At 35.7% G+C, this 23992-nt stretch overlaps 1 protein-coding gene across 9 annotated transcripts in view; it reads right to left on the reverse strand.

Moving 5' to 3' along the window:
* SOX6 (SRY-box transcription factor 6) overlaps nucleotides 1–23992 on the reverse strand; it is a 366018-nt gene that overhangs the window by 54665 nt on the left and 287361 nt on the right. For 8 of the 9 annotated variants that reach the window (XM_042813506.1, XM_042813507.1, XM_042813505.1 and 5 more), the window contains 3 exons: nucleotides 10465–10614; nucleotides 6334–6514; nucleotides 4438–4628 (listed from right to left, as the gene is read on the reverse strand). In XM_042813506.1, coding sequence (XP_042669440.1) covers nucleotides 4438–4628; nucleotides 6334–6514; nucleotides 10465–10614 — 522 coding nt within the window. The remainder of the gene's footprint in view (nucleotides 1–4437; nucleotides 4629–6333; nucleotides 6515–10464; nucleotides 10615–23992) is intronic. The other variant, XM_042813502.1, reaches the window with a different exon arrangement.

The raw sequence follows: 23992 nt of genomic DNA on the forward strand, positions 1-23992 counted from the left end.
TATCAAGTCAAATCCAAATGCCGAAACATGGATTTGATCAATAGACTGTAACATCTCTGTGGGTAAATAATATACATTTTTAAGAATTTTTACATTTTATGTACAAACTGTGGTCTATCTTAGGATAAATTATGTGGATTCAAATTTTAAAACTTTGATTTAGAAATAAGAAAGCAATAAAAGGCTCAGTAAGAGGTACTAAAGCATGATAATTCTCAGGAAGTAGATGGTGACTCACATTATTTATTTTGAGGACCAACTCCGGTTTCCTACTGCAAATAAACAGTTGTCTGAAAATCTACCAAAGGGTAGGAATGGAATACAAACATAAAAATATCATACTAAATTCTGTTTTTTCTCAAATCTCAATGAATCTGCTTCATGGGTGAGAAAATGGAGAGGTGAGGATATCTGTGGGCTCAGCAGAATCACAGAATGGTTTAGCTTGGAAAAGACCTCTGGAAATCAGGTTGCCCAGGACCATGTCCAGACAGGAGAATATTCAGTGGGTGTATGTTCTATCCTGACTGAATATATTTTTCTCCAATGAAGACTGGAGTATATCTGCGTATATTTTTTTCTACAAAGATTTTTGAAGTGTTTTTGTCAGCATTTTCATGCTTAATACGTACATCATCAGCAATATTACAGATTACATAGTATTTTCTGGTTCAGTTAAAGCATTAAATCAAATCAAATCAAATCTTCTAGGAAATCATACTCTGCCAAAATAATAAGATAATAATAGCTCTAGAATGCAAATTCTGTTTAAGTATTTTAATGCACTCATTTTTGTTGAAGGTAAATATGGAAGAAAGTCCTATCCACTGAACAAAGCCAATTCTCTGACAATTTTACTTCTGTCATGTCAAGTGGAGAGAGTGGTGTAGCCTATTTTCTAGATTTTCTTCATTCCCCCCCGTTTTGCAGTATTCCTCTTTACCCTGTGAAGCCACACACATAGTTGCTTCTCCCCTTTGCTCAGTCAACCTGAACCTGATATGCATCAGGTAAGGTAAAAAAAAAAATCAGCTCCACTCTGACAACTTTTTGCCTCACGTACATAAATTGAAATAACTCTGTAGATGTCCTCAGAATAGTATAATTTCTGAAGTGTACCCTAACCTTAAGGCTTTAGCAAATGGTAAAGTCTGACTGTCAGAGAGCTGCACGTTTTTGTTTTATACTTTCTAATGAGTGAATTTCTGTGAGCACTTTTAAAGCTTTGTAGGAGATTTTGTTTGAACGGTAGAATATGAACACAGGCAATTTTCAATTCTGTGTCTCTAACCAAATACCAAGTTTTCTGAGACTCAAATGACATGTTTTCAAAAAAGCCTAGGCCCAGGCTTTGAAGCTATGTACATCATTTTGTAAGCGCAATCATTTGCACAACAAACTATTACCAGCTATCTGAACTTGAAGACCAGTAAGTGACCAAGACTCAATAGCTTTTTTAAACCATCTGCAGGCAATTAATTTGTCATCTTTTTCTGGTGCCAGCTTCTAACTACTCATTCATACATGTCTAATTACCTGAAGCCAATTTCTAAAAATTTGGTCCTGAAAACACAGCGTCCCCATTCTTCAAAAGAAACCAATCCAGACTTGCAACTATGTTATCAAAGCTTCACTGGGATTATGACAGAAACTATACACTATGTTCTTTGCATACAATTATTTCAAAATTATGTTTTTTTATTGAAGTGATCTGTCATTCCCTCCCCTCATTTTGATCATCCTGTTCGTAATTTTTAGACTAAAAGAAATACATCATAACGTAAAAATTGAAAGGGCAGAGGGTAAAAGAGGGGGAGAGGGGATGGGAAAAGTGTTCTAGAATTCTATTGGTTCAAAGGATGCTTCTGTTCTTAATGTACTTTATACATGCTACAAAGCATAAAATATTCCCTTAGAATATGTAACTCAATTCCTTTTTGCTTTAAGTTAGAGTGTCAGGATCTATCCTAATTTTAAAAGATAAATTTATAACCCATTCTTTCGTAAGCTTTGTCTTTCTTGCATCTTCAGAGCAAGGATAACAGACTAGCACACCAAAACTAAAATTATAGTACATGCTACAACTTCTTCTTACTTTGACAATTCACTCTGTAGTACATGCTATGCTAAACAAAACTAGCAGAGCTACATAAAGGCACTGAGAGCTTTAACAACAGCTTTCCTTGATGCCGTTGTATTCTCAGAATTAAGTAGTTGCAAGTGTTACCATGAGAACTCTTCAGATAGAAGGCAGCATTTCAGCACTGTGTTGTTTATATTTTCAAAGACTTCCAATTCATTCTGCTAAGTTTGTAAATAAATATTTTTTTCCCTCTCACCCCGTATGTACAACCTCAGCCTGGGACCTGTATCTGTATCTGTGTCGTTCCTACTTGTGTATCAGGAATATGCATTGTCAGTAATCTGTAAAAAACCAGACATTTCACCTCATTCTCTGAAACATTTATTTCCTTTTCTTCAAAAAGTGGAAGACAAAAAGTTACTTTGTATAATGCAAGAAATAAACATGGTACTGAAAAGACTCAGGGTGCAGTAACTGAAAAGTAAGTGGATGCCATTTTTACACTTACTTTTCAAAGTCATATCAAATGTTAAGAATTTTTTCAATAACCCTTGTACTGTGTTAGATATTTTTAAATGTCAAGCAACTGAAACTCATAAAATACATTTTAAATAAGCATATTTAATACACTCTTAATAATAATTATAGGTGTGACATTTATTTTATAACTTTAGTACTCTATGTCTCAGTTAGGAACAAACACTGGTTCTACATTGAGAGTTTTGCTGAAAATGGCCTGCTGGGTCAGTTTTCAATTGCTCTGCTTTTCATGCAACCAATCTGCATTAAATGAGTTTTTCAATGAGCCTTTGAATTTGTCTTAAAAATAAAAGTATTTTTAAGCCTGTGTAGCATTAGTTTAACAAACCTTTTCTATAGATGCCAAACCTTTCTCTCGTTTTAAGTACGGTAAAGAACCAAGAATCAAGCAAAAATACAAAACAGAAAATGTAAATTAAAAGTTATGCATCAATCTTTGACAGTTCTATTTATAACATTTCCTTTTTTTTTTCCCACACCTTCCTACAACCTGCCTACTCACTGAGTATTTCCCTGTGAGTTGAGAAAAGATCATATAATCATCAAACTCACAGTTTAAGATATAGTTAATATTCTGCTGTATCTTACACTCAGCCTAGACTAAAAATTCCTTACTCTTTCAAGAATAATAGCCTCTTCCTTTACTCCTCAAAATATACTGAACCTACCCTATAAAACACAGAAATGTAACTGAATTTTCTGTAATGAATTATAGGAATTGAAAAGTTAACTGCTGGGTTTTTTTAGGTTGTTTTTTTTTTTAATTATTATTTGCTCCAGCAAATACTCTGAAACACTATTTGCTGTATATAGACAAGTGAATGGGCCAGTTTTCTTTTTGTTCATCACCAAGTTAAATCGTAACAGTTCCTATTTGCCCAATGCCATAATGATTACTGTTGTTATCAGTTAACTGTTTCTAGTTAACTGAAATGTAGAATAAGTCTTGTTGTATATAACTGATTTTCTGCCACTAGTGTAAAAATTGTATGTTGGAAAAAGAATAAATTATTATTTCTTTTTTCTTTTGCAGCACAAGCCACCTCTAGCAAAGTAAACAGAGTAGCAGTGTTCACCAGAAAGTCAGCTCTACAGTTCAGCCAAATACGAGATTCAGTGTTTCCTCTCTCTGTTATACATACAGAGACCTTCTCCTGCAACAGGTCTTGCAGAGCTTGGAAAGGCTACACAGAAGGACAGTGCAGATGTAAAGAATTTTCCAAGTGAGTTTTTGTCCTCTAAATGGTCCTTAAAGTGCAAGTGATAGAAACAGTCCCTTATCTTTGTTCTATGATCTCACACTATTTGCTATTTGCTACGGTGAATGTTGTCCTTCTCAGTCTGATGCTGGCCATGCTCCCTCACCACCTTCTGTATTTTATTATTGTACCGCACTTCATTTTACTGTCTGGAAAGTACCATCAAAATGGTTGTTGAATGTGCGTCACAGATTCAAATACACTCAAGTATATTCAACAGCACTGAATCCTTCACCATGGTAGTATGTAACTGGCCTTTCTATTATACTTATAAATCCGCTCATTCTCAAAATCTACCAACCACAAACAATTGTAGCTTCAACCAGTTCGTTTTTCACATTGTTGTAGGCATGCTTACACATTAATCACATGTTGTGCATAGGAATGTTTTTTTTGAATGCTGTCATACACATGTAGAGAAGTTTGTAGAATAGCAATGTGAAGCAACAATCGGAGACAGCAAACAGTTGTAAAAAAAAGATTTCATACAAAAATAAGAAGCTGTTTGTAGGGAAAAGAATGAATGAAACACTGTGTGGCAATGGGAAACATTACCTTTTCATTCCTGCAGTTGTTTAGACCCATGTTATTCATGGAGGGCAGTTTTCCATCAACACCATGTGGCTGCTGTTGCTGCTGCTGCTCCCTTTGGATCTGCTCTCTCATTTTCCGAGCCTCCTGAATGGCTTTCATTACTGTGTCCTGGTCCCCAAACAGGGCAGGTGAATTAAGACTGGAAAGAATATCTATAAAAAGAGAACACACTTTATTCAGGTAATCATCCAAATTAGAATCCTGTATAATCATTCAGTTCTCATCCTATTAAAACTGTAACCCCTTCAAAAGGAGGAGGGTTGGCAGTGGTTGTTTGTCTGAAGGCTGATTTGATCTATAGAATTGATTCATAAGCCTGTTCTCTTCTTTTGTTTTGTTATAAATATTACCTCTAAAGTCTTGGCACAGACTGATATGGAGGTGTCTGAATATAACCATGGACTCAACGTTCAAACTTACATGTTTAACACAACATTTATCTGAAGCTTAAGTGGGAACCTTTTAAAGTATTGATAACAAGAAAATGAACTAAGAAAGATAAAGAAATCTGATTTGGACATCATCAGACAGACATGGGTTCTGAAAGGGCACTTACTTTGGCAGACAGAGCATATTATCACCTTGATATCAGTATAATGACCATTTCTGATAATGTTTCAATGGCTTCTTTGGAAGTGAAGGGAAATGTTTTTATGGCTTATATTAAAAACATTCACACTTTAGGCACGTCTTCTGCATCCACCTCTCTAGAATGGTATTTGAGTTCAAACTGGTATGCTGCTTTCTAATATTATCTGGTGTATTAGTAGCTGGAGTTATATTGACAGGTAGAATAGACAACTAGCTAGCTGCAGAAACTTGATCTTTCAGAAATCATGAGGCTCCCAAGTGTTTTCAGAATTGAACAAATCACAATTTTATATATCTAAGGCATTTATTTAACATACCTGTTCATTTTTCACAAGTGTTTCTATATATTTTACAAGTACACTTGAGCTGTAGATTGTGAGTAAGTGGTTTGCAGTATTTAGTCACAGTTAAAATTTACTATCTGAACTTTAGGACTGATAACTGAGATCTTACAGCTCTTGATTCAGTTTCTTGACTGCTTGAGGGAGTCTTCATACACAGACTTCAGATCAATTTTGTTTCATTACTTAATAAGCTTTACTAATTAAAGAAGTTTCAAAATGGGTTCAAAAATTCCATATTCTGAGTGAAACTAATGGTACATTTGGGCTAAACAGCTGAAAACCACATCTGGATTTACCTTCCTGCCTGATTTCTGGTTTATCACATCCCACTGAGACAGTGAATGGTCCTTGGTCCTGGTTCAACAAAGTGACTGAAAACTTACTTATTTTAAGTATTGTACATTGTAGCAATGGAATGTAATAACCACATCATTTCTGTGTATCTAGTATCTAAGCAAGCTCTATGTGCATGAAAAGCTATTTTTTGCTTCTTTAATCCAGAGGCCAAAATTATAGAATTAACTTTGCATGTATGCTTTCATTTGCTGTTTGTGGAGAAGATATTGATAGAAATCTCTCTTATATGTGTTTCATATATGCATATTTATTTGCTTCTGTGTATATATGTGTATGTATATGTTAAATATTTATTTGCTGTATTTCCTGTAGATGCATATCACTGCTGCATCATCTGGTTACTCTTGTAAATCCTTGGCATTCAAAAATTATTTCAAAATCTTTCCTGTATATTTTCTCTCCATTTTAAACAAGAAATGTAAAAAGAAATGAAATGTAAAAAGAAATGAAATGTAAAGAAATGTAGATCTAAGTATCTATTTAATTCAGATGCGAGTGCATTCAAGTTGGCATTCCACACATAAAACTTGCCAGTTTTCTTCTTTCCCGAGGACCGATTAGTTACCTAAGGAGGATCCTCTTCCCAGAGATCCACCAAGAGGGCTGGGGATACCACTCTTGTTTGTCACTGTCACTGGACTGCTTTTGCTAGCTGGGAAGAGGTTCTGTGTTGGAGATGTTGGGGATTTGACTGGTTCAGCCGTCTTGGGTCGGGCTGAAAGATTCAGTGGCTGGGCTGCTTCATCCTACAAGAGTTTAATGTAAGTAACTATTAGGGAAAGACAAATGAACACATAATTTTGCAAGCAAGCATTACTTTACACCTCGAAGACAATATCACATTCTCCTGCAATAATAACAAAAGAAGCTAATTATCTGCCTCCTTCAAGATTCAATGAAAGGAAATCTCATTAATTTCTGTGTTATGCTTCTATTTACATTAACTATGTGGCTGGATCGTTCTTTTTGCCAAATTAAAATTTGAATTAGCTCACATTACAGCTTAATTTCCTAATGTGTTTTCAGAGATCTAAATTAACCTAGGGCATTTACAAAGAATTATTTAAAATTTCCAGCAGCTCAGTAATGCGTTTGCATTGGTTCTGTTTGAAAAGTTCCTGGCACTATAAAATTAAGTTATGTAGCTTATTTTTATATGTATTAGAAACTAAGCAATCAAATGTACTTTCATGAAAGAATCATTTGGAAGCCCCCGACAGTTTTTTGGCCCACATTTAATGCTGCTGCTTTCTTATACATTCAATGCATCTTATTTAGAGTGCATGTTTTGTTTAGTAAAATCATCTATGCTCTTCCCTCATAATAAAAGTATTCCAGTGAATTCAAATTCCTTTACTTGCTATGGTAAAAAATGTATATTTCATGCATTTCAAAGATATTTTATATTTTTTCTAAAATTTAATTTTGGTTATTTTTCCTTTTTTTTTATTCTTGACAGATTTATGTAAAATCAGGATTTTTTTCACATAAAGCAATTCTGGTTCCTGATTGTTCTATACTTCTGTAATTATTTCCATATTCTGTAGTTATCTCTGCTGCATTCAACCTTTACTTTATGTGTATGCTCATTTGCATAAAGAAAAGAAATGGTTTTTTTTGAAGCATATGCAAATCTAGCAACAGTACTCATATTTTCTTATACTTTTCATAGGCACTGTGGAAGAAATTCTGTCTTTGGCATACATCTTGATGTATGCTATGAGAGATAAGACTATTTGAGAAAAATCTTTACTTTTGGAAGAAGACCCATTCACACTATTAATTTGTTTAACTGGAGTAGGATACATCATAACCTTATTCCTATTCTTTGGGTTTGTTCCTTTTGCTTAATACGTTAAGCAAGACAGAGTATTTGGAAAAATGTGAGATAGTGATTTTCTGTAATTAAAGAGCTTAGAAAGATAGATCTCTCATTTAAAATATGCCCACTGTAGAATCATGATGGATACAAGAGAATATCATCCATATATTACAACATAACACTGATCATTTTCAAAGCTTAAAACTAAGTGTCAGAATACAATAACACACTACATTATCTCATCTTTTCCATTCTTCCTACTGTCAAGTGATGATTTAGGAAAGCACATCTGATCATACACAAAGCATTAAAAAGGGAAACGTAACGAACAGGTATTTATAATGCTGTCATACCTCCTGTTTTAAACTATTTCTATAAAACTGCATGACGTTTTTATTCTTCCTGACCTTGCAGTGCACACAAATGCCCACACCTGTTCAGAGTCCAAAGGAAAGCAGAAACACAAAAGTATAAGGGACACAGTACAGCGTCATGCTTTGTGGTCATGTTATGTGCAAGCTGTTTCACTACACAAACTGGTTTCAATAAATTTCTGTGAAAGTTCAGAGACCCTTCCAGACTATGAAGTTTGCTGGACTAGGGCCTGCAAGCATGTACTCATAGAAACCCGTGTGACCATGTTCAATTTCCAAATAATTTTCTGCCTACTACTGATTGAAAAAAAGCGAGAGAAAAAAGTCAGAACACTGCCAGAAGCCATTTGTTTGTACTTCACAGACAGCATTCTCTTTTCTGTGAGGCAACCAAAAAGCTGGATGGAAATCATTCTGGTCACTGACTTGAAAAACTCATCATTATTTTTTGTAAGCTCTGACTACTGTAAAAGAATCCCATTAGTTCTATAAATAATGCATATAGTATATACATAGTATATACAAATAACTCTTTAAATACATGGAGGATTTGTTAAGCAACGCATGACCATCAAAACTGTCATGTTCTATATAGGTAAAAAATTGCAAAGACAACATGCAGGTATCAGTTCATTAGAGTTCATATACATATAAATATGTATGTATGTATGTATATATTATATTAACAACTAATTTTTTTCAGTAGCTACTGGCATTTGTCCATCTTAATTATCAGTAGTTTATTTTTAATATTTTTTGATGCAATAGTGTGCTTAATAAAATAGGAATAAAAAGACTTCTTTTTTTATTAAGGTATATTTCAGTCCATTCAAGTTAAATTATGTAGGGAAACCCCCAAGAATTTGCATGTGGTCAAGTGTGTAATAGGACTCAGCTGGCCACAAAGCTGGAATGATATTGGCCTTGGTTCAAGGAGATATGTGCTTAAATTTAACCAGGGAAAATTTGACTCATATAGTAAGGGTTTGGTTTGGTGTAGATCCATTTGGCTCATTCACTTACGAAATTACTTTTTTGCATTAAAGTAGTCGGTAGTATATTCTCAATACCATAAATCACTGGTGCTGGTGTCACTTATACTATGGCAACTTCGCTGAAACAGTTGGGCTTTGCTTTTGGTGGCTTCTGTATTGACCATAACAAACTCTGCGTATGTGGTAAATTTTACTGACTGCTCTCAAGCCTGGCATTGGATCACAAGAGGTAAAATATTAGACTAATACATGTCTACAGTTAAGTAAAGTGAATGCTTTGCTAAATAAATGTTAGATCTGGCCATAATGGAATAGTTTTTATTTATTAGTACTCTCAGCCTAGCAAAAAAGTGTCATGGAAATTTATCAGCCCAGGCAGAAATATCTACTCATCCACACTTTACCACAATGATTGATGATAATGAAAAAACGAATGATATTTTACTCTCATGTCAAAAAAAAAAAAAAAAAAAAAAAAAGAAAAAAAGAAACTGTCACTTCAAGCTAGTAAAATCTTGCCAGGCTGATTTGAGGCTACAGGATTATGTATCCATAAGGCTTTAGCAGCTAGCATAAAATGCATACTTTCTCCACACAAAGACAATATATGCCTTATTTAGATCTATTTAGATCTATTTTAACAGTTCTGCATTTATAGCATTATCATTCAAATTGATAAAACATTTGAATGTGGGTTACAGTTAGGTTGCTGGTGTTTTTTTTTTAAATCTGTTATTGTTCTTCTCCAGTTTGAAGTACATTTTTTTCAAGCATGTTTGGTCTCATCAGAAAATCAGAACAGCCACAGGACTATGTAGCAATAAGAGCCAGCCTGTTCCTCCCAAAGATACTAGCTCCACCATTGATTTCAAGGGGTGCACGATGTTCATGTCACACTGCTGGCAACTGCCATGTTGTAGCTGCCTGGTTCCAAGCAAGTGAGAATAAGCATGCACAAGCATCCAGCAGTGGCACAAAACCAATGAGGAGCAGCCTCGTTGTCAGCAGCTGGGTGAAATCAGCAAAAGCCAAAGAAATCTGCAGTGACATATTATTTTACCTGAAGTCCTGAATTAAATTTTCTTTTTATGTGAAGCTTTTTCCAAAATTGTTGAAGTACAGTAAGAGATTTGTAAAATCTCTCTTTTCTTAACAACATAAACTAGCACTGTATTTTAAGATGCTCAAATGCTTGACCTGAAACAATTCATGAAATGGTTGTCATTTATGCACATTACTAGATATAAAATGAAATCATGAGAATATCTCATTTTACTGATGAATCAGTTGTGCTGTCTAAGGTAGGAAGAGGGATGTCTGATATTTCTGGAAGCATGAACTGAATACTTTCTCTTCTCTCTACTGATAATGCAGTACAGAACTTGAACATTTTATTTTTTGCAGAGCTTTCATGTGCTTCCACTTCCAGCTGCAAAACAATTAAATAGATCAATCTAGGTTCTCTGCACTTTCCAGACACCAACTTTTTTCCTATTAAGAAATACCTTAACTTGAGTTACCGGGCTGGTCCCTCTCTTCTCATTTTTCATCCCAGTGGGTGAGAGTGCCCCTGCTGTATTTGGTGGCTGTGGAGTAGATGGCATTTTGGCTCCAGGAGAAACTTGCATGCTTGCCAGCTGAGCTGCATACAGTTGCTGGAAGACAAGAAGATATACAATATATTCTTTCACAATGCCTAAAAGAAAAGCTGTAAATGTACGCAATTTTTATTGCCTGCTGTTTCTTCTCTTGAACAAATGAGAGATTGAGAGATTTTTTTTTCACTACTTTCTTACTTGTCGTTTTTCCCTTCTCATTATTGTTAAAACAAACAAACAAACAAAACTAGCAAATTCCCACACAGTGATACCTTCTTAAATTTGACTTTTATCTGATTTCTTTTTCCTCTTTTAGTAAATACTATCTTCCTTAGTGATGGTAAAGAGCAAAGTGCTATACCATACCCAAGTATGCAAAAAAAAAAATATAAATAAGTAATAATTTAAAAAAATGGTAATATTATGACTGGTTATGATCAACCCCCATTAGACACAGCCAGTGTTTCAGGCTTTCCACAGAAAGCCAACTCCAGAACCTCTTCTGGGCGCTGACATGGGAAGTCTTTGCGACCAAAAGGCAACGATGCATTTTCTCCAGATATCAATGGAAGCAAGACAGGCAACGGGGCGTGCCTCAGCATACAGTGATTGTTATCTTTACATTCTATAAATGCTAATGAGAATGCAGACCTTAAAAATTCCTGTAAACAGTGATAAACAGACAGAAATGTCCTCATGGAATATGCATCCAACTTTTCAAAAACTTTAACTGAAACATAATAAAATACCTGTGCATCAAAATAAACTATTTCACCAAACTAAAGCATTCACTGATCAAAAACAAGTAGGTTTATTTTTTTTCCAGTGACCAAACTTAAACCTTCACCTTGAATCAGCATCAGCAATAATTCTGCTAATGTAAACAGGGAAGATCCTAATCCCTCTTTCACACATAAATCTATATAAACTTTGCCTTACTAGTGAGAAAAAAGCCAGGTGGTTTGTATGTAATTTCCAACATTACTATCATTCAGATGGACAAATAAAAAAAATTACAGTAATCAAAAGCAGACCTTTCAGCACATGTAATTAAATGAAAGCTTAATAAAGAATAATTTGCAAGAGCCAGATGTGCTTATGTCATAATTGTTGCTTTCTTTGGAACCATTTTTCTAATGTAACAAGCCTCCACAGAAATGAAAGTTACACAATACTGTAAGCTCAGTGACTCAGTGGCGAGACAACCGCGTGAAGGAGGGGCACAGACACAGCTCTGGGTGACAAATGGAAGCTGCTGTTTGTTTGTTTGTTTCCTGCCAGCCCTTTTCAACATCGTGTGTAGGCTACAAAAGGATCGCAGATAAATATTTAGAAACCAACGTTTGGAAATTTTGGGTAATTTTTTTTTTTTCCCCATGCCATAAAACTAATTCCCCAGTTCTAAACACAAAATGGAAATGCACTGTATACAGTAGTAGCTTTTGTCCCCACCCCTCCTGCTGGGCACGTGCCACTTTGGCAGTGGCCTATAAAAGAGCGGCATAACCTGCAGGTAAATCCCTTCTGCCGACCTGGATGCACTGCTTGCATGAGTCTGCCAGCTGCTCTCACCTTCCTCCCCAGAATCAGAAGTTGATTTTCACAGACGAAGACAGGGAGGTCATTAACCAGTCACACACACTGGCAAAAAAGACTCAACTTAGGGAAAAATTATTTAATTCAGTGTCAATGAGAATGGAGTCAGGTGATGAGAAACACAGAGAAAAACTACACCTCATTTCATATACTCCTCTCCTTAGCTCCTCTTCATGGCCTGTTCCCGCCCCCTGTAGCCCTCCCTTCCATCCTGGCCTGGGTGCTTCCACAGCTGTTTCTCAGTGTTATTCCTCACTCCTCACTGCCATGCAGGATTTTCCCTCCCTGAAACACAGTTTCCATGCAGCACTACACTGAGGGGCTACATAACATTACTGAGTTACTCCAAAGTCACAGGATTGAGTTTAGCCTAGCATTTCTAGAAATTCATTTTACACAATAAAAGCAAATGTAACAACACGTAACAGTACTTATCTTTCTGGTTTGCTTTGACTTTAAAGTAAAAGTATTCCATATATGAGTGTAAACCTTGTAAGAATTCTTAGTAGTGTTAGTAAAACAGCTGTGGACTGGAAGTTTGTGTAACTTCTGTTAAATACCCATTTGTATGGGGAGGTATCCAACCTGGAAAACCTCAGTGTTGCAGGGCTAAAATGGATATTTTTGCAAATACCACTGTTGTGACATGAAATCTAGGACCTCACATTGAGATGGGGAGGCTGTAAAGCTTGTATTTGCAAGATTAAGGAGGAAAGGAAAAAAAAAGAAAAAAAAAAAACACAACAGTGAATGAATGTTGATTGTTGGCTTTTAATGCTGAAAAGAAAAATCTTCAATGGAATTTTTTCCATTGAAATTCAAACCCCCCAGCTATTGAGTAGCGTCTAAAAAAATTAACCTACCTCAAACATTGAAGCATATATTCTTTTCATTGTATCTCTAGCACATAACGACAGGAGTTTTATATAACCTTCAATGATGACAACCACTGACTCAGAAGGCTCTTGATTACTAATTAGATATTCAAAACCATCAAGTATTCATGATTGTTTTAAGAAGCCTAAAAATATATATATAGCTTGATTTATTATTATTTTTTTAAGGTCACTAAGTTAGATTCTTATGATCGCGCTCGCAGCATTCAAATATAAGTAGGGCTGATTTGGGGTTACTGAGTGCTGCTGCATAGATAACAATTTTGCAAATTAGCTTGCTTAAGGAATGTGAGCAAGGATGTAATTTTACACCTTACAGAACCACATTTTTTTGTTATATCACGATCTGACACAGAAGAGTAGGACTTTGAAATGCTGCATGTCTCTCTTGAGGCAGTGGCAAGTGAAATGTCACGCTTGGGCAATTAAAAGTTTATTGACTTAAGCTCTTGTTACCAAAACTCTATTCCAATCCTAACCAACTAAAAATTTAAGGAGAATTTATGAAAAGTGGAGAACACTGTGACACCATTCCAATGAATGATGCCCATCTACCAAAAGAAAAAGAACAGTTGAGTGTAAGAGTGTTGCACTCAGCACGCAAACTGCATAGCACAAGTACATACTGATTTTTTTTTTGTACCCTGCAAACAGCAAAATTCATACCAAACCCTTTATATAGCTTAGAGCTACAATTTAAGAAGAATAAGTAAGGAATATAATAATAGGAAGAAGGGTGGGGTAGAGAAGGAGGAGAAATATTCCCTGCTTTGGAAATCACCTATGGCATTTGATGAATTATTTCCACTACACCATTTCTATAAAAAAAATCCACAATCTAAAATTTGTCAAACAAAACCATGAACTAATAATAGCGCATCTTGACTCATCAAAATGTTAAAACTTCTCTTATCACCTAAGTTTCACAACACCTTTGTGAGATATTTTCATGATACACACGAATAATTGCCCTTACTGTCAATGTTCACTCATGTCTTGACAGAAGACAAAAGCCTTAGGCCTAAATATCCCCCTCTCAGTTTTCTGCAACGTTTTTTCAATAGTTCATCAACTACTTTTTTCAACTAGCTTTCAATAATCAAAATTCTTTCAATATCTCAGGTCCCTTTCCTGTACAACTTTTTGCCTCCACATAGGCCAGTAATTTCCTCCCACACCTGCTCTGCTGAATGACAATGAGAACAAAGCAAATGAGCTTTCTCTGTGCTGAATGTTATTTTTAAAACAGAAACACTTGTACTTACCTCATGGGCTGAGGCATCTGTGTCTAAACGAATGAATAAAGGTGAAGAATTTTTGAGAATTGAATGTTACAGATATAACACATGGTGAGGAAAATAGAATGGGCCTTAAATCAACACAGTTAAGGGAGATTTACACTGACAACAACTTGTTAACTTTGTGACAGGCTGTTTTACCACCTAACACAGAATTATGATAATCATAATCTTCTTACCAGTGGCTTGTCAATGGCAGGCCTTGTGGAAAAAGAAGATATTTCAATAAAGAAAAAGCAATTAACTGCACATAAGAGAGAAGCACTTTCTTTAGGTCCGAAAGCCCAGGAAAGAAATGACCACAGCAGTTGCACTTGCATGTACAAGAATGAAAAGGCAAGGACTCCACATTTCAAATGAATGCATTGGTGAGGGAAAATTTGGTCACAGCAGTTGAATGATAACTCATATGTCATTCTTTGCAGCACAGTTCTGAAGAAACCATAAAAAACATGAGAAGTACAGAGATAGGAAAGAAAGTGAATCAAATAATCAGTGTAATGGATAATCAAAGAGCAGGTGATGAGGGCTTACCTAGCACAATGAATTGAAATGAATGTACTTGGAAAATGTCCGAAAGAGAAACAATGTAGTGGAAGTTAGCTTGATCCAAGGAGGAAGAAGGGATTGGTTCTAGAAATCCTTTTATTTCCTATTACTAAAAGATTTATGACCTAATGAAAAGACAGTCCTTTTCCTGTATTTGTATGAGATTTCTCCAAAGGTGCTAGCCTTTTTCTTTTTTTCACTCAGAAAAAGGTGCTAAATATTATGGACATTGATTAAGTCTAAAGTCTTCTATACTAAAAATGTAAATCCTGTGTTACATCTCAAAAAATACTCTTGCTACAGTAAGTGACACTGAACAATAAAACTACTGAGAATCTAGTGAGATTTCTTATTTGTCAGCATTTTAAATGAATTGTGCAAAGCTGAAATATCTTATTTATAGAGATGAAAGTTCAGCTATTTAGACAATGAGTAATTTGGTTTCCAAAGATGAAAAACTCTAAGGAGTTACGGCAAATGCTGTTGAAATCCTGCACGACAAGAGGTAATGCAGCTATTTTTTTCCCTAGTATATTTAGTACATAGAGTTGCAAAGCTATAATTCTAGAATTTTCCTTCCAAGTTTATAACATGCAATGATAATGCTTAGAACTATCTAATCATCAAGGGCCTTACAAGCTCACCAAAATCAGCAACATCTTTACTATTCCAAGCACTCACTTCTGAAAAGAAGCCACCCCAAACAAAAAAGCCCACCTGTGGTGGGACTGTTTCTTCTTCTTTAATTTTTTTTTTTTTCCCAATTATTGTTGTAGAAGTGCTTAAAATAAGCTTTATGTCAAACAGGCAAAAGGAAACAGAGTCTCTGAAAAGTTTTCTTCTTTTTGAAGAAGGGACTAGCACTCAAACCAATGTTTTGGACATCATAGGTAATAACTATGGAAATAAATGTTCTCTGCTGATCTGAGCCCAGTGTCACTCATACACCCACCATCAGTTTAGGCCAGGAGTATTTTCAAAATGAAGTGCAAAAGCATAACTATATTACGCTTTAAAAAAAAATCACACACAGCTTAACATAAGTGCAAGAATTGTTTCTAAAATAATGCTAATTGTACATATTCCTTTCTATTTCTTAAATAAACGTCTGTAAAAAATAATAAATTAGGTGTTGTCTACATCAGATATATTTAGAGACTAAGATGGCAGTCAAAGACTACTTTGGCTAAAGTGAAAAAAAAAACAGGTTATTGGATTCTGCATATAAAAATATTGCTGGCTGTCTATGTTTGAAAGTGCCTTTTGATGCAGTTCCTTAGAGTGAGAGGTAGGTTAACAGAAAATGGCATCCAGAAACACGAGACAGCCAAAATAACTCATCAGCAACTTAACCATGTGACAAACCCAGGGGCAACTTGGAGCCAGCTATCGCCTGTAGAGTCTGCCAAGAAGCCAGATGCCATCACCAGAAAAACACCTTCCAGACCTCAGCATCTGTGTTCTGGGAGTGCTCCCCATACAAAAGGAGAAGAAGGGAAAGGTGTGTACACTAAAAAAAAAAAAAAAAAAAAAAATAACATACACATTAAAGCTACTGTTCTTTGTAAATAAATAAATATTAAAAAAATATATGTTTTTGCTGAAGACAAGATCCCTTCAAGTTATCAGATTAAGCATTAATGCTAAAAGTGCATGTTTTATTTGGTTTTGCAATATATTTCTGTAGATGCTACCCATTAAAATAGTGAATTTTATAATTATCTTTCAATTAAATTTGAATGTCTCAGTACTATTTTCACAGTTTGTTCTAAGAAAATGTTAAGAAATTAAAATAAAGTGAGTTTTAGAGAAGTGCAAGTAAAGTGCGAAAGAGGGAAAATCTCTCATTTCTGCATGTGCCATGACACAGAGAACAGTAGATTGCTATTTAAGAACCAACAAGTAGGCAACATGAACTCAACTCATACATTTATGCTAAATAACAGAACTACTTGGCTTTCTTTGGGTTTGTCTGAAATGATGTTGATCAAATAGGGCTACAGGTAGTAGGAGTGATATTTAGTAAAAAAGGTTTTGATTTAGAAAGAATAAGGAACAATACACTGCAAAAGAAGATTTTTTATCTCTTGAACACAGGTGGCTTAAGATATGTGAATGATTTCCACTTAACGTCATTTTTTTCTTTCCCTTTTTTGTATAGGCCTAACCTCTCCATTCTGGATGTAACATTCTGATTCTGAAACACTTAACATTACCCTACAGCAGTGTCTGCTCGTTGTTAAGAGTGTGAAAGGCCTCTTCCTCTTAAAACACTGCACCAAATACCTTTGCAAAAGGCCTTAAGGTGTAACACAAGCAGGCAGCCAATGAATTATCATAATTAATGTCACACTAACAAAGTCTGTTGCAGTGATTATTTATGTACTTGTTGGCTAATGTGCTCTCAGATTTATTACAGCCTAATATGTATGGGCAAACAAACTAACTTGAATTGGTGAAAATACAAATACATTCTATGTTCACAGGCATAGTTATAAGGCTTCAGTTTTCCACATACGTTCCAGTGTGGATGTACTGAAAAATATTTCTAAAAGAATAATTTTATCCCTGATCATTCTCGTTCTTTGCTGAACTATTAACATGAGTATTTTCAGTCTCTGTTACTGCTATTCTACATGATCTCATGGGAAGTTTTCATTTGGCCCTAAATTCCACTTAATGTCTATTTCCTTAGGATATACAAATGTCTGTTTTGCTCTTCTCTACTGCTGCAATGTAGCAGATACCTGAATTTCATCACCAAATGCCTGCTGGTTCCCAACTCCTTTTACTGACCACAGTTTCTTTGTACTGGTTCAGAAAAAGAAAAATCACTCTCATAGCTTCTACTGCCCTGCTGTGGATAATGGCCAACCTATACCAAAGATAAAAGAATTTCTACACTTTTTAGATACTGCAGCTTGTATTGTTGTAGCACTGCAGAATAGAGATCGCCTTATGCAAAATAACAGCTTTATTTTGTTAAAAGGGCCTAACTTTAAGTGGACCGTGGAATATTTATGGCTCTCAGTAGTCCTTTGAAAGAGTTATCTTATGTTTTTATGCCGATCATGGGTCAGAGGTTCAAATCAGCACTTCTTTCTGTCACTCCTTATATGTTTTACTATAATTTACAGCTCAGCAAGAGGACTCATAAAACAAAAGTGTCTATTTTACTTCAGCAACTAATTCTAGATAATCAAAGCTTTCCAGCAAAACAACCCAGCATGAAACTCTGCGTGGAAAATATGCAGAGAACAAAGCGTTTTGTCAAATAACACATCTCATGATGTAAACACATATGTCTCTTATAGGAAATTTTATCGCTTCCACATTATCGGCACACAAAAGGAGCATTCTTGTCGCAGACCTGGTGCGACTGTGGAGTCATCGTCATTGGAAACAAGAGCCTGATTAGGTTCCCACACAGATATGAATAGATTTTCTTTTTTTAGTGTAATGCTGCCTTTCTTATTTCTTAAACAGACAAGTAATTGTGGCTGTAAAAACAGCGAATTGTGTTTGGACGACATTTGTTTCTTCATATTTTTTTTAGCTACCCAGCGACACCAATTATCCCATATGGTTGTCCTCTTCTGGAAAGTCTGAGTTAATCCACAGCTGTGAAGATGAAGATGGACACAGCAGGCTCAAAGTCTGGTGGGTCCCTTGTCTGTTAATAAAGTCCGCAGTCTGCTGGACAGATGTTAAGAGTATCTGTTAAATAAGTCAGTGACAAAGATCCAGACTTCTGATGGGGAAAACAATTAGCGAGACAGTATCTATTCCTCATAGATTTTCACTTTTTGCTTCATCTTTTACATAGGCAAAATGTCATTATTTGATAGAGAACCGTCCCACAGTATGTTTAATAGTCCTACTCAAAATATGAATGAACTAAGAGATCCATTGGTGCGTCTTTTGAAGAAGTGATAGACTTTTTTGTCCTTGACTTATTCACGAGTGCTACACTGGTGCAGAACTAAACTACAAGTTTGGTTTTATTTGTCATGGTATGCACTTGTATTGGCAGAGATGAATAAGTGTAGTCAGCTATCACATATCCATTTCAATTTTCATTGTAAAGGCGAATGTGAACTGAATATGAAGTTCCCATTAGATTAATCTTTCTTTAAATGTTATTAACATTTCCTATATTTACATCAAGGATTCACAAAGAATACATTCTGGTCCCAAAGATAATGCTGATATTCTGGAAAAGGGAAGAAGGAAGAAAATGAAATGGCAGCAATATTCATGTTTAGAGAACTACTCTCTTTTCCCTGCCCACACTTACCATCATGGCCTGACAGCATAGATATCCAATACCAAAGTCTCTCTCAGTTATAGTCATGTAAATTTGGAGAACACTGCACAGCTAAAATACTTGCACCAGTGCAATACAGATCTAACCTGCCTTCAGGCACATATGCATTAAGATGCTCTTAGAACCATCTCTGTTTCATTTTGAAACTCCGTTTCTCATTCTCTTGACCTCATCCTGCTTTGACAACAAAGTAGAAATGTCCATCAAAACAGCTCGCTCTGCTTTGCTGCCTAAATGGAGGCAAGTCTCACTTATGCATTATTCCTGAGATCATGTTCCTTAGAAATCAAATGGCTTTGATTACAATGAATTATGACAATTAAATACAATCTGTCAGCAACTGCCTGTTCAGAACCTGTTTACTGTAAAGCTGTGGGCAAAGCCATGAAAGAATGCTTAGAGCTCAAACAAATTATCAATCACTGCAAGTTGCTAAGACAATGTACATAATTTGGCACCTGGTCGTTGCCTCTGTAATACTGTTTTTTTTTTCCCTTAGAAAGTAAAGCACTTGGTTTACTAGTTTTACAGCATCTTGACAAGTTTTCAAGGCAATGTCACACCATTGCCCTACGAGGCTGCTGGAAATTTTTAATGAGACAGTATCAAAATTACAAAAAAAAAAAAAAAAAGAATTAAAAGATGTATCCTAAAATTTACACACTTAAACTTCAGTCAGTACATTAGGTATCTCACATCAACATAGAATATAGGTAACATTGGCTGTACTGGAATAAAATAACTCATCTCACAAATGTCCAAGTGTGCGGTATTTAAATTAGACTTTCAGGTTTTTTTCAACATGACAGAGTCAAAAATCTAACCCTGTAATCCTGGTCCTATGGCCCTCAGAGAGAAAACTACATTTCTGCCATGTCAGAAAAGAAAGAAGGAAGGCCAAGAGCTCATCAGGGGGAACAATGTAACAGCTACTAAATATGTGTATGTATATATATATATTTTTTTTTATTATTATCATTATTATTTTGAAAGCCTTCTGTAGTGAATAAGGAGCTCCTGCATTCTGAAGAGCAATTCCCTTGTGAAGCCACTGACTGGAAGGAAAGGCAAAAAATCCTCACTGACTTGGCGGTCGTGTCTCACCTCATTTCACTTTTTTTTTTTCCTTTCCAAACAGACTGAGTGTTGGTCTGCTGAGAATATGATGCTAAGCCACTTTTCCTGTAGAGTTTTTAAACTGGGCCTCTGAGAAAGGGTTTGTTACAATTCAATGACTGAAGTAATACCTTTGTCCATCTGAGCATTAAATGGCCCATTGAAATACAGCTTAGTTAGAAAGAATGTCACTAAATGGCGCTTTCTAATTTTTTTTTTATTATTATTATTCCTCTCCCAATAGATTACAGCCTGGATCTGAAAATGCAGTTCAATCATTTTTGGTTGCCTCTCAGGTCAGGCCTTCAGCCAGTGTTAATTAAATGTAGCCCCTTTAGAATACCAGAGGTTAAATGAGAGCAACAAACCAGTCTTCTTCAGAATATTGCCTGATGTTCTCCAAAAAGCTGTAATCTTTTTGGGAGGGCCCACATTTAAATATGAAATAGTCTCAGCAAGGAAAATTTATTGGGGTGGGGAGAATCCATGCAAAATGCTGTTTTGTCAGGCAGTCAGTAATCACAAAACATTAAACACCTATTTCCATGCAATATAACATATATATTGTGTTTAAATAGCACACATCATAAAGGAAAGTGCTGCAGCAGACAATTTAAGCTGTAGCAGCACAATTTTCAAGTTGATAAAGTGAAACTATAAAGAATCAATGCGTAAGTCAGACAGCTTCCATATCTAATACTCTTCCTTGCAGCTATTAGAAGTTCACGGTTTTCTCACTACTAGGCATGAGCATTCGTATACCTTCAGTTTCATGTCTTCAGTCACATTTTGTTGTCTGTTACATACAATTTGGCCAGACCATGAAATTGAAAAACAGCTGAAATTGTCTTTTCTCAACCTAATGATTTTAAATGAGAAAGGGAGGTTTTTTTGTAAGCTATTTGTTTCCTGCATTGTAAAAAGTTTCCTAAAGTATTTGCAACGCTTCTACTATTAAATTGTTTGAAAGAATGCTTTTTTAAAATACCGCAATTAGTCTTGTCTTTCTGAACATGACTTACAGTAAATAATCCTCCTTGACTATCTCTTTGTCCCAAGATTCCTTAGAAGAACGCAACCAAGCGATAATTCAGCATTATTGCTGCTTCAGTGCACTAATCGCTTAAAGAGCAGCAAGGACCCTATGTTCACTGCCACAAGGCTCCTACTGCCTCCTGGCCTAAGGCAGACTTCCCAACCCAGCAGCATCCAGATGTCAAGAGGAATATCCAGGTCCTGATGCAGCATGCTGCTCCATTCCAGTATGGCCTAAACATCTGTTTCATCTGCTGGCGTACAACCTGCTGAATACACTGAGACTGCCGCACAAAGTAGGGAATTGAATTAGGGTGGGAGTGAAATACTGCGGTTGCATTGCTTCATATCACTAAAAAACTGCACACAAAAAAAAAACCAGTATAAAATGTTTGGAGCTCCAAAACTGCAGTTTGATCATTTCGTATGATCTCTCTAAGAAAGAAAAGTCAAGGCAAGTAGCGGGAATGAGAAGGTGATGATTAAAAAAAATCCTTTCTATGCAATAAATGTACTCATCATCATTTTCTCCTGAGAGAGGGAAAGGCTACAGCACCTTTGTTTGCTCATCTTACTAATTTTCCCCTGGTTTATTTCTTTATGTTATAAAAAAAGAGGAAAAAAAAAAGAAAAAGCATATTAGTATGTTACTCACAAATTTCTTGCCACAGTTATAATAGCTGCCCTTCATAGAATATACTTTAAAATGAGGTGAGTTTAGCCTTCTACGTAATTTCTTAAACACAGTAACTCAGGAGTTCTAAAACAGTATATTTTGTCTAAAAAAATAACAAAAATAACAATAAGTAAGCACAGACATTTTATCTTGAAGCCTGACAAAACCAGAAAGTATTTCAGTTGATCTAGGTTAAGTTCTGATAATAAAGGAATGCTAACTGCTCTCATCTCTCCCACTTAGAATATCTATTTTCTTGCATTCTTGCTAGCAACAATAATGGAATAGTTGCACACTACCATGCAAATTCTTTGAGTCTTTTATGAAAGTAAGATCAAAGCCAAATCAGAGTACATTTTTAGCTGTCTTTTTCTCTCAAGAGGATGACCTAATGAGAGGTAGTTTAACCACGAGTCTTCCTCTGCCATTGCAGAGCAGAAGCACTCTCATGCTGCAGCCTCCTTTGTCTTTTCTCTGCCAGCCTGAAAACACAGCTCCTCTTGGTGTGCCAGGAAGCAGGAGCACAGGCTGCAGGAGACACCAGCACTTCAGTGTCCCAGCTCTGCATGGAGTGAGCCCCTGTATCCAGAGGCAAGGAGCTGTGCCCTGAGTGCTGCCACTGACACAAGCCCTCTGTGAATCTAAGTGCCTGAACAAGGTATAGCTGAGTGAAATTATAAAGAGTCCCTGTTAAAAGTAAGGTGTGAACATCAGTAAAAGTCTTTTATTGTGGAATAATACGTAAAATATCAAGGAAAAAAAAACACAGCAATTTAAGAATACGTAAAAACTTATCAGAAGTCTATCACCATTTCCTCTAAAAAGGACAGCACAAATATCAATAAAATCTTCCTCTACAGCACAAGGATGCAAATTCCTTCATTTAAAGCTGTCAGATTACCAATACACTACTTTTTGATCACACATCTCCTGTAGCTTACTACAGACAGGAAATAACACAATTAGCTTATCTTTGTGATACTGCCAGATTATATGTTGTAGCACACATCCTGGAAATTGGCAAAAAATCTTTAACTTCTGTATGATTCTACAAAATAACCTCAACATACCTTGCTTAAAACCATCCTGTATTTGATATAGAATTAAATACACAAATAAAATGCAAGTACATTTAAACTCAAATACTCTTGATATAAAAACTCTTGATATAAAGCCAGACACAACAAAGGGCAACCGTATTTGCTTGGGAAAAGGAATGAAACGTGAAGTGAAAAGAAATAGTAAAAAAAAAAAAAAAAAGGAAAGGAAAAAAAAGAATGAAACTTTATTTAAAATATCCAGTATTTCAGAAACCATGTGTTTCGTATGTAAAAAAGGAATTGGTAGTAAATGGATGAGCTTTGTGAAGGAAGTCAGGATTTTCATCCTGGCTCGTGTCAGCAGGATTATAAGCAATTATGAGTAACTGCTTGTTGAGCTGTATGAAATGAGTTGGTGAATGTGTTTCCTCATGTCCATGTCACTGGTACAATGGCCAGCAATATAGAAAGCCCTGGTTGAAGGGGTATGAAAAGGTAATTATTCTAATAATCCAACAGGGCTTAAATCAGTTCAGGACAGAAGATGGCTGTGTAATTGCTGGGCCCTGTCGATTTGTCAGCGTGGTTAGGCAGAAATAATCTGAGGCTTAAATAAAAGAAAAAGAAATCAGAGCATAGGAAATTTAAGTAGCAATAAAGCTTCTCCCGAAATACTTCTTAAGATCTGGCATAGGTTGGTACATGCATTCACTGTCTGACCACACTGAGAGAGAAATCATCATACACAGCTATAGCAGTATTTCCCTGTATGGAACTGTACCGATAGAGAACAAGAAAACTGAATGCTTACCCACCACTGCTAATCATACCATGAGGCAAAAGCGCTACAATTAGATTTCTGCAGGCTGCCGTGACAGAATAATGAGATACCATCCCACTAA

The sequence above is a fragment of the Centrocercus urophasianus genome, unplaced genomic scaffold (genome assembly GCF_019232065.1).
Source record: "Centrocercus urophasianus isolate 14NV4802_14NV808 unplaced genomic scaffold, USGS_Curo_1.0 seq_14, whole genome shotgun sequence".
In the NCBI taxonomy this organism is placed as follows: Eukaryota; Metazoa; Chordata; class Aves; order Galliformes; family Phasianidae; genus Centrocercus; species Centrocercus urophasianus.